This window comes from Monodelphis domestica, chromosome 4 (genome assembly GCF_027887165.1).
Source record: "Monodelphis domestica isolate mMonDom1 chromosome 4, mMonDom1.pri, whole genome shotgun sequence".
NCBI lineage: Eukaryota > Metazoa > Chordata > Mammalia > Didelphimorphia > Didelphidae > Monodelphis > Monodelphis domestica.
This window is the reverse complement of record NC_077230.1, coordinates 445462711-445474854: the sequence shown is the minus strand read 5'-3', so window position 1 is coordinate 445474854 and position 12144 is coordinate 445462711. Positions and strand designations below refer to the sequence as shown.

Below are 12144 nucleotides of genomic sequence, written 5' to 3'. Positions count from 1 at the left end.
AGCTGAGCTAAATTTAATCTTCTGAGAAGGTCCCTTGGCTAAGGCCTCTGAACTTCCCTTGGCTAGGCTAGGCCAGAGAAATCTTATGCCTTTACCCTCTTCTTAATTTCTTCCTTCTATTGCAAATAAACCACCCAGGCTTCCAACGCCGAGAGAGTGGGACCTCTGTGCATCGACTTTTCCACTTAAATCTCTTTCACGCATAAGTATCTTTGTGCACACTCATCTATCCTAACCCTGTCCATCCTCCTCAAGACCTGCGGCGATGGGGGAATGGCAACGCAACAGGTGGAGGTGACCACTGGCAGTTGTACTCACGATCCTGCACGTAGGCAGCCCACGGACCAGTGGTCACTCGGACCTGTACTCGGGCAGCAGAGAGATTTGGCAGCATCCTGGGCAACCCTCTCTAGGACAGCACTGCTCACCCTAATCAAGGGAGGGCACTAGAAAAGGTGTTCCAAACATTGCCTGCCCTACAAACCCCCAGTCAGCACACCGCGGCTGGCGGGCCATCCCTTTAAGGGGTCGAAATCAAAGAAAACAAAATCAAAGAAGCTCCTACTAGGAGCATGGAACATCAGAACATTACTTGATAGAATACCCCAAGACCTGAGAGAAGAACAGCTCTAATTGGCAAAGAACTGGTGCGATATAACATCGACATCGCAGCCCTAAGCGAAACACGCTTACCAGAAGAGGGATCACTCAGCGAACCCACCACTGGATACACCTTCTTCTGGAAAGGTAGAGCCACAAATGAAGACAGAATCCATGGTGTTAGACTGGCTATCAAGACCAACCTGCTTAAACAGCTGCCAGACTTGCCTGTGGGCATCAGCGAGAGGCTCATGAAGATCCGTTTACCTCTCAGCAAAGACCGGTATGCCACAATCATCAGCGCATATGCCCCAACACTGACCAGCACAGAGGAGACCATCAAGCAGTTCTACTCTGACCCGAGCGCCGTCTTGCAATCAGTGCCCACTAATGACAAGCTGATACTACTGGGAGACTTTAACGCCCACGTTGGCCAGGACCATGAAAAATGGAAAGGAGTGCTTGGCAAACACGGTGTGGGCAAAATGAACAACAACTAGTGTTTTCAATAGGAATGAGTGTTGTATTTTATCAAAGGCTTTTTCTGCATCTATTGAGATAATCATGTGATTTTTGTCAGTTTGCTTGTTAATATGGTCAATTATGTGGATAGTTTTCCTAATATTGAACCATCCTTGCATTCCTGGTATGAATCCTGCCTAGTCATAGTGGATAACCCTTGTGATGACTTGCTGGAGTCTTTTTGCTAGTATCCTATTTAAGATTTTTGCGTCTATATTCATTAGGGAGATTGGTCTATAGTTTTCTTTCTCTGTTTTTGACCTGCCTGGCTTTGGGATCAGTACCATGTTTGTGTCGTAGAATGAATTTGGTAGAACTCCTTCTTGGCCTATTCTGTCAAATAGTTTAATATTGGGATTAGTTGTTCTTTGAATGTTTGATAGCATTCATTTGTGAATCCATCTGGACCTGGGGATTTTTTCTTAGGGAGTTCTTTGATGGCTTGTTCAATTTCTTTTTCTGATGTGGGGTTGTTAAGGTAATGTATTTCTTCCTCTTTTAGTCTAGGCAATTTATATTTTTGTAAGTATTCATCCATATCACCTAGATTGCCATATTTGTTGCCATATAATTGGGCATAGTAGTTTTTAATGATTGCCTTAATTTCCTCTTCATTAGAGGTGAGGTCTCCTTTTTCATCTTGGATACTGTCAATTTGGTTTATTTCTTTCCTTTTTTTAATTAGACTGACTAGTACTTTGTCTATTTTATTTGTTTTTTCAAAGTACCAGCTTCTAGTCTTATTTATTAAATCAATAGTTCTTTGGCTTTCAATTCTATTAATTTCTCTTTTTGAGTTTTAGGATCTCTAATTTAGTCTACATCTGAGGATTTTTAATTTGTTCGCTTTCTAGTTTTTTAATTTGCATGCCCAATTCATTGACCTCTGACCTTCTTAATTTGTTTATATATGAACTCAAGGATATAAATTTCCCCCTGAGTACTGCTTTGGCTGCATCCCATAGGTTTTGAAAGAATGTCTCACCATTGTCATTTTCTTCAATGAAGTTATTGTTCCTATGATTTGTTCTTTAACTAACTGGTTTTGGAGAATCATATTATTTAATTTCCAATTAGTTTTCGATTTACCTCTCCATGTACCCTTACTAATTATTATTTTCATTGCATTGTGATCTGAGAAAGTTGCATTTATTATTTCTGCTCTTTTGCACTTGTTTGCAATGTTTTTATGCCCTAATACATGGTCAATTTTTGTGAATGTACCATGTGCTGCAGAAAAGAAGGTATATTCCTTTTTGTCCCTATTTATTTTTCTCCACATGTCTACTAACTCTAATTTTTCTAAGATTTCATTCACTTCTCTTACCTCTTTCTTATTTATTTTTTGGTTTGATTTATCTAGTTCGGATAGGGGAAGGTTCAGATCTCCCACTAGTATAGTTTTTCTGTCTATTTCATCCTTGAGCTTCTCTAGTTTCTCCTTTAAAAATTTGGATGCTCTGCCATTTGTTGCATATATATTGAGTACAGATATTTCCTCATTGTCTATACTGCCTTTTATCACGATGTAATTACCTTCCCTATCTCTTTTAACTAGATTTATTTTTACTTTGGCTTTGTCGGATATCATGATTGCGACTCCTGCCTTCTTTTTGTCAGTTGATGCCCAATAGATTTGGCTCCACCCTCTTACTTTCACCCTATGTGTGTCTACCTTTCTCATATGTGTTTCTTGTAGACAGCATATGGTAGGGTTTTGGACTCTAATCCACTCTGTTATTCGCTTGCGTTTTATGGGTGAGTTCATTCCATTCACATTCAGAGTTATGATTACTAGCTGTGTTTCCCAGCATTTTAATTTCTGCTCCTTTTCCTGCCTTTTCTTCTTTCCCTATTTCCTTCTACACCAATGTTTGCTTTTGAACAGACCCCCTTATTCCCCCCTTATTTTACTTCCCTTTCTACCACCCTCCCTATTTATCCCCCCCTTATTGTCCTTATAGTCTTTCTAAAATTAACCCCCCACTCCCTCCCTCTCTTGTACTGCTTCCCTCCCCACCAGACCGTTTGTTACCCTTCTACTCCCCTATAGGGTGCAAATCTATTCTCTGCCCCCAATGGATTGGATTGTTTTCCCTCTTTGAGTCACTTTCAAATCACGTAAAAGTTGAGTATTTCCTGTCTCTGACCTCTTTACCCTTCCAGTGTATTGATGTTCTCCCCCCTCCCACCATGAGCTTCTTAAGCTCTAGTTTTACATATATATATATGTATATATATGCATACTTATGCATATGTATTTTTTTGCATGCATATATCTATATACCTATTTATGTCTTGTCCTTTCATCCTATACAGTTTGTTGCTGTTCCCTCTAAGTATACTTCCTTTTGCTGCCCAGGTAATAACAACAGTTTTTAAGAGTTACCAATGACCTCTTTTCTTATAGGGATACATATCATTTTAACTTATTGAATCTCTTAAAAAATTTTTTTCTTTTTTCCCCTCTTTTTTTAATTACCTTTTGATGATTCTCTTGCTTGGACATCAAATTTTCTGTTCAGGTCTGGTCTTTACGAATTCTTGAAATTCTTCTATTTTGTTGAATGACCATAATTTCCCCTGTAAGAATATAGTCAGTTTTGCTGGGTAGTTGATTCTTGGTTGTAGACCTAGTTCCCTTGCTTTCCAGAATATCGTATTCCATGCCTTTCTTTTTTTCAGTATGGATGCAGCCAGATCCTGAGTTATCCTCACTGTGGTTCCTTGGTATCTGAATGACTTCTTCTTGGCAGCTTGTAATATCTTTTCTTTGGTCTGATAGTCCTTGAATTTAGCTATAACATTCCTGGGTGTTGTCAGTTGGGGATTAAGTACACGAGGTGATCTGTGGATTCTATCAGTCTCCACTTTTCCCTCTTGTTCAAGGATTTCAGGGCAGTTTTCTTTAATAATTTCCTGTAATATAATGTCCAGGCTTTTTCTTTTGTCATGGTCTTCTGGTAGGCCCATAATTCTTAAATTGTCTCTCCTTGAACGATTTTCTAAATCCTCTGTTTTGTGAATGAGATGCTTCATATTTTCCTCAATTTTTTTCATTCTTTTGGTTTTGTTTTATAGAGTCCTGCTGCCTTGTGAAGTCACTCGATTCTAATTGTTGTATTCTGGTTCTTAAAGACTGGATTTCATCCTTAGTTTTTTGGTCGTCCTTTTCCTTTTGGTCGGATTTTCTTTGGACGTCATCTTTCATCTTCTTCACCTCATCTTTTCATCTGCTTTGCCTCATCTTTCATCTCCTTTGCCTCATTTTCCAGCTGGTTGATTTTGGCTTTCAAGACACTATTTTCTGTTTCTGGATGACTTATCTTAGTTTTTAAGTTCTTTTCCCAATTGTCTTCAGCCTCTCTTAATTGTGTTTTGAATTGCATTTTGAGTTCTTCCAAAGCCTGTATCCAATTCGCTGGGATTTCTGATTTTTCCTTTGTTGTTCCCTCCCCCTCTGTTTCATTCGCTCTTTGCTCATTACCTGTGCAGAAGCTGTCTATTGTAATTTCTTTCTTCTTTTTCTGTTGTTTGATCGAGTTTACCCCACCTTTGCTCCCGGTATTTGGCTGTGCTCTTGCTCCTCTCATTTTGTTTTGGTTTTGGGGCTGTCAGTCTCCCCTCTTGGAGCTTTGTCAGATCTCTTGGTACAGTCTCTAGGGGAGGAATATTAGCTTCCCTGTCCTCTGGAGGCTTTTGCTTTAATTCAAGTGGGTTGGGCTGTATGCAGTATGAAACTGAGTCTCTGAAAACACCTGGAAGGCTGGGCCGCCCAGGCTCTCTCCAGTTCTCTCTAGCTGTTTCTCCACTGTCCACAAGTGCCTTTGCCCTCCTCCCTAAACTCTGAGGAGTTCTGATTGAATTGGCTGGATTGATCTGGTTATGCCCCGAGGCAAAAGTGAGGCTGGAGCCCGATGGAGGGACTCTCCCCCCTCTCTCCCTGGCTTCCTCCCTGCTGTCCAAGCTGGATTCTCCGAGCCTGGCCCCTGCTGCTCACAAGGTAGACCCTCCAAGCCAGCACCTTTGGCCACTCAAAGGTTCCCGCTGCTGTTGCTGCGGGCTCAGCGCTCTGGGTTGTGGGGGAGGGGTCCTGGGATCTACCCTCTGCCTTCCCCTTAGCCCTGAGTATTCTTGGATTCCGGCTTTTGGGGGGCGTACCTTTTGGGTCCAGAAGGAGGGTTCCCCGCTTCTGTCCTGTTGTTCAGGTTGGGTTTCAGCACCCTAGGAGCATTCAGTCTGTATCGGTAAGGAAGAGTCTTCCATGAGGTCTGAACTTTTGCTGCTTGCTAAGCCTCCATCTTGACTCCGCCCCCTCAACAACCTAATTTCTAATAATGCTTGTTAAACTCAATTTCAGTCTGGATGAAAAAGTGATGATTTAGTGTTGCAAAAGGTTTTTTTTTTTTTTTTACAGCCTCAGGTTACATTCTATTCTGCTCCTTAGCATGGAGTATGTTTTGATCATAAAAAATTTTATTCACTTAAAAAGTGAATAAAAGGGTTTGAATGGGTTTTTGTTTGAAATTATAAATGTTTTTCATCTGAGTATATCAAAATTTAACTAATGTTTTTCTTAATCTTGAAAATAGGTCACCGGCCTGCTTGTTAAGGAGGCTTGCTTTAAGGTTCATAAGTGGTTATACAAAACTTAAAAGGTGTAAAACAAAAGGGTGACTGCTTAATGAGAGTGATTCTATAACTTATAGTGACATAGACTTAGTAAAGAAATAATGAGGAAGCTCTCACATGTTATGAACAGTAGGAAGGAAAAAAAGTTTGAAATCTGTAAATTTGAAATGGAACATGTATCAGTAGTTTGAAATATGGAAATTCCTTTTGAAATATGCCTGTTATGAATTGTTACTAAAATATGTATCTTTGGGATAAGAATGATTTTATTTTTTTAATGTAAATTAATGCTTGAGACAATCTGGCTATCAGAATTTGTTCAATCATGTGTTTAGTTTACCAAAATTGTACTACGGACTTTTGAAATTAATGTATGACATGAATTAGTTTAAAAAGTGCTAAAGATATAGTGCTTAAGTGATGCAATCTTCAAGGAAAATAATCTGGATTATTAATTAGCAAAGATAGTAATAATACATGGTAGAGAAAAGTGTATTTGAATAAAGATGGTAAAAATATCGAATTCGAATAGGAAAAGGAATTTTATTAGAAGCCTATTTGAAAGTTAAATGCAAAAAAAAAAAGAGCAAAGAAAGGTTCTGCCTCATGGTAGAAGGGCTAAGAAAAGAATGGGACTTAATTTAATGCCACTATTAGAAAGGTAAGAATTATTAACCTTTTCCTGGTTTAGGGAAAAAGAGATATTAGTGTTAATTTGAATGTCTAGCTATGACTGTGTTAACTAGGAAAAACACAGAACCATTGAAATAAAGATGGTTCTCCAAAGGCTAACAGAGCTTGGGGGTCTTAAATACCTTTTGGGGAAACAAAGGGCAGGAAGAACGATTGAGTGAGACAAAAATCTCCCACCCCCTTATAGGATGATTAGATGTTAATGTCATCAGTAATCTTGAGATAATAACAATTGTAAATCTAAGACAGCAGAAGTCATGACTGTGGCAGGCTTTTGTGAATATTCTGGTGTGAGGATTAAGGTTTTGGATGAAGGAAATAACTGCTTTGCAGGGCCTTAGTGAGGGGTTTGACTATTTTGTGCTATTTTTGTACTGGTATAAAAGTTGTCTGAATCTCAAGGTTACCGGAGGTCTCTCCCAGCGCTTGGGGTCCTCTGACATGTGGTGAGCTGGCCCTCCCACAATAAACCTTTATGGCCTGTAAATTTGGCTCATCATTTGCATTCCTGTGGTTAGAAACAATTACCCAATAACTGGCAACTGTCATAGGATTGGCAATGTGCCATTTGGGGGTCCTACTACAAGAAGGGGTTCTTTTCTGTGTGCCCACCTCTGGGGACGGGAATCAGGGAGGGGAGACCGGGGACCCCATCCAAGCTGGTGGGAATATTTCAAACCGTGGACTGAAGTGTACTCATATCTCTTTTCCTTTAATCCTGCTAACCTCAAACTTTCATAATAGCCATACATTTTAAATACATCATAGGTCTTTAATTTTGTTTTAAAACCTAACTTAAGTGAAGACTGCAGTAAGTTAAAATTCTGCTTTTTTCCTTTTGAAGTAGCCCCCAAAAGACCAAAGATGGAAAAATTAGGAAGAGACAAAGCAGATTAGACCCTGTCCACATTTTTAGGGGACAGATCTGGCTTCCCTTCCCTCCAGAAGATCAAACTGTTTAGGCAGATAACAAACTGGTTTCTGCTAGCTCGGGTGGCAAGAGACAAGGAGGAATTTCAGGAATATCAAAGGGTCAGCGAACTAACATTTGACTAAGTAAAGATAAACACTCCTTAGATCACAACCTCAGGATGGGCTTCTTGTCTCCAACCTCAAATTCCTGTATTAAAGTCTGTTTGTTGTCAGATAAGAACCTGTATGTGAAGAGAAATAACTTGTATCTTGGAAACCTATATAATCTGTTCCTTAATGTCAGACCGGTGCAATTTTCCATTAGGGAATTCTGCCCCAGCTGGCAAATTCTTTATTTCTCTCTTTCATTAATAAATTATTATAATAATCAAAATTCTAGGTGTTTGAAATCATTTGTGAAGTGTCCCACTTCATTTTGCCAAGTTATATGTTAAATTTATATTAGGAATTGAGCACGCAGCAGGTAAAATAAGTTAAAATATTAAGAATTTGTCTATGGTTGAAATGATTTGTGCAGGGTGATTGGTTCTTTTGTTTTGAAGCCAAGGCCGCTCTGGGATTTACCCTTAATTTTTAGCAACTAGCACTAAGCAGATAATTTTTTTTTTTATCAATTCCTAGGAAAAGGGTTTTGGGGTCAGGTGAGACACGAGGTTGAGAAAAATAGATGGAGTAGTCTCCCAGCTTGTCTCTTCTTCTGAGAAGTTTATGCAGGTTACGGATAAACATTGACATTCTCCCTTACAGAAACAAAGCTGCCTCATTACAGGTGAAATATCACTGGGTTTCTCCCACTGAAGCCAACTTTGTGTAACGAGGCAGGAGAAACATGGCTTAAAAAAATTTATCTAGGAAATGGAGTTTTTCTCATCCCTTCTGGTTACCAACCATAAATTTTAACATTAAATCTTAATAATAGTAAAAATTATATATTTTTTGGATATTTCTTAAAATGATCATTTGAAATCAAGGAATAATGAGAATACAAAATAAAGACCACGTGCCCATGGCTGATTAGCCATTTTCAAAATTCTCACTCACCACTCATCATGCTAGCTGCACGTCAAAGAGAGGGAGAGCCTCAATGCCCACTGACTTTATCCTCTGTCTACAGAAGTATGTAATGACAGGAAGTCAGTGGGCTCCCAGGAAATGTAGTTCTTTTTTAGGGTAACAGATTTTCAATTATACAAGATGCAAAACATCCCAGGCACCAGGAAAAGGGGCTTTTCTCATGGAATCTTAGCAAGAACTGTCAGTATCCAGGACCAAGAGACAGATGTGGCTGGCTATTCACCTTAGAGTTCAACTTTTGGGGAGTACGTTTAACTGTGCTCACTGCAGCTTTTGTTGGGAAAGACTGCTCCCTGCCCCGGGTTGGGGTCGGGGTTTGCTTTTTCCTAATGCTCAGTGACTTCAGCTGTTGCTGCTATGCCATTGAATGTAGGCTTCCTTAGACCAGAGATTTGTTAGAAAATTGAGAAATGTAAAGCACCAGGGTCACCTTTAATCCCTACTTGATCTTCATCTATTTTAGGGAATTCTTACATGACTGTAAAAACATATAATAATTTCAGTTTCACCCCCATGGTAATCTTGAGTTGGAGAAGGGGGTTAAAAAGAACTACCATGATCTGGAGCTTCAGGAACTGCAGTGGTTTTTGAGTTTAGCCTTTCTTCTCCCTAATCCAAGTACCCAGGCAGCTAAATTTTTGCACTTCTGCAAAGAGAACTGATTCAGCTCCAAAATAGCAGCCGAAGAAGGCCCTAGGGGAAACTCTCTTTACTTCTAAAAGAAAATCAGGAATATTTGGGATTCTAATACATTCAAGAAGGAACATGAATTAAAGAAGTTAAAAATTATAAACTGAAATTTGTTTGGGTGTACATGTAGATAATCTGGAATCTGAGTAGAATTAGAGATTAGAGCCAATAGAAGAAAATATGAGAAGTGTAGAATGAGAATTCAAAATTAGTTTGAAAGTGCTTTTCTTTTAAGCAAGGGAGATGAGAAAGACACAGATAATAGAGTTTAAAAGATAGAGTGCCAATAAGAAGTTTGAAAATAAAAGAAAATCTGCAAGTATGTTTGATCTGTTTATTACACATGGGACTATTCATATTTTGGTTTAAGTCTATGACACAACTATATATTGCTAAAAGGAGGGATAATAGTATATAGTTTGAAGAAGTTTTATAGTTATTGTTTTGAAAAATAATCAGAAATAAAATTTTTGAAATAAAATTGAGTCATAGAAATATAGACACATAGATTTTAAAAGGTATCTTTGGGTATATAACATAGAAAAGTTATGAAATTGTTTACAGAAAAAATTTTATAGAAAATGTAGGAGAAACAGAAATTTTAGAAGAATTTGATAGAAATTGTTTTATAACTAAAATTATTTTGGTACTGAAAGAAATAAGATTTTCTCCTATATTTCAATTTGAAAATTCACCTAGAAAACAGTTTTAATGTAAGAAACTGAAAAGGTCTAATCATATCTAACAAATCCATTCTTCCTCCAACTTTTTTTTTTAAACCCTTACCTTCCATCAATACTGTGTATTGGTTCTAAGGCAGAAGAGTGGTATGGGCTAGGCAATTGGAGGTAAGTGACTTGCCCAGGGTCACATAGCTAGGAAGTGTTTGAGGCCAGATTCAAACCCAGGACCCTCCCATCTCTGGGCCTTACTCTCAATCCACTGAACCACCGAGCTGCCCCTTCCTGCAACTTTTAGAAAAAGTAAAATATCTTGTTTCATGTGGATTTCTCTGATAATTATTTTAAGTACAGTGGTATTTCTCCTTTGTTTTATGGATTGTTCCATTGCTGCACTAACTGGGAGGGAAATATTCCAAATCTCTATAATAGACTGGTAGTTCAGAATATAATACCTACAGAGCCAGAAGAACTTATTACAGAAGAGAATCCTATTGTGACTATCAATAAGGAATCAGGAACATGTTGTGAACTCAATGTTTTAGATACTGAAAGTGGGAAAACTGATAGTAAAAGAAATAGTGAGGATGAATATCTCTATCAGGATATGAAATCTAGGACTATCCAATGAAAATCGATTCCTTGTCCTCCCACACTTCAGAAAGCCTGTTGCCTAGATCTTCTCTGTCATTTTGAGCTTCTGAACATGCCAAGGTACATATTTCCTTAGTGCTGTCATGAATTATGTCATCTAGGACTATGTAATAGACATACATTGCACATGAAAATAGATTTTTCAGCCTTTGGACATAATTCATTGGGGATGTTCAGGCTCACCTGGCATGTGGTGGCTAAACTGCACCATGTGAACATCCCACCATCTTACACAGAGCCCTCACTTTAGTCATGAGCACATAGAAAGGAGAGACTTTCTAGTCACTTTATGAGGTTACAGACTAACATAGGTCACAGGTTGTGCCAAGGCAATGGGATGTGCCCTCAGGTTGTTTGGATTTGTTAACCAACCCACTAAGAGAGTTCACAGAAATGGGCAACGGTTCCTGTGAGCTCAGGAGAATCTATTCCTTCAATACTTGGATGAAACTGAATGTATTTTGGTCTTTTTGCCTCATTTATGCCACATGCTGGTTTCTTAGTAGCCATAATTATGTCCATTTTAAGTCAGCTTTTCAGAATTTCTCCTCTGAATGTTTTGAGTCTTTTACCAAGTTTCACTCTGTAAATGTCTAGGTAGAGAACTTCCATTCTACCATTAATTTAGGTTTTAGCTTTGAAGTCCCTCCAGAAATCAGTTTGACTCACTTAAGCTGTGCTGTTACACATATCTCAGGAAAAAGGGGAACCAATTTGACTTTGACCATCAGTCACAACAACCCAAACAATAATCCTGCCGATTAGTAACCTCGGACAATTTTTTGTCTGTGTTGGTCAAGTTTCAAGTTTTCACCCCCTTATATGGAAATGCCCAAATCCCATGTACCTTCAATGCTGCACCCTACTGTAGAGTCCCTTTGTTCTTATGAATTTGGTTTTTTTGGTCTTTTGAGGTAGTCTCTATCAGTGGATGTACAGGAGAGGCTGAGTTTTGTGTCTAGATTGCTGCCATGTTTACCCGGAATTCTCAGTTAATTAATGTAATATAAGGGGTGCTCAGGGAGGGATAGTATCTCTGATATGGAGGGCTTTTCGTGCCCCCTTAGGGCAGCTCTCCAGCCTCTGACACTCAGATTTCACTTGTGGCTCCTTTGTGCCATTGGACCCAGGCTTCCAACGCCTAGAGAGTGGAACTGTCTCTGTGCACACTCATCTATACACCATAGATGAAAAAGCACAAAGACAATCATCATCCTCAGTTACTGAAAGACTACTACTATTAAGTGTATGAATATTCAGATTTCACATTAAATATGAGAATTCTATAGTAATATTGTGGTTGCTGATTTAAAGATATAACTTAGGTCAAAAATGACTTTTAGTAGCTATATTTACAAAGGAGTAGAAAGAGTGAAAATGGGAAAAAAGACGAGTTTTAACAAGCCTACTAGCCCTTCTTGTGTGAAGCAAAGCTCAGCCCCACAGGGGCTTCCCCACATCCCGTGGTATCTTCAGCTAGAGTTCCACCAAGGCAGCCTCCTCCAAAGCCAAGGCAGGAATCTCCAAAACCAATCTTTCCAGAAGCCATGAAAGGAAGGCCAGTTACTCATCCACCCAAGACAAACTCCAAAGGAGAAGACCCAAGGCCAAGTCCTCCAACACCAGAGTCCAAAGAGAAGATCCAGGAGCAGTCTAAAAGTAGTAG

At 38.9% G+C, this 12144-nt stretch overlaps 1 protein-coding gene across 1 annotated transcript in view; it reads right to left on the bottom strand.

Annotated features, from left to right (window-relative positions):
• The window catches only part of LOC103106539 (zinc finger protein 883-like), a 29031-nt gene extending 19310 nt beyond the window's left edge, over positions 1-9721 (bottom strand). The window contains exon 1 of the mRNA XM_056825818.1: positions 3605-9721. Coding sequence (XP_056681796.1) covers positions 3605-3631 — 27 coding nt within the window. The 5' untranslated portion in view covers positions 3632-9721. The remainder of the gene's footprint in view (positions 1-3604) is intronic.
• Positions 9722-12144: the final 2423 nt, after the last annotated feature.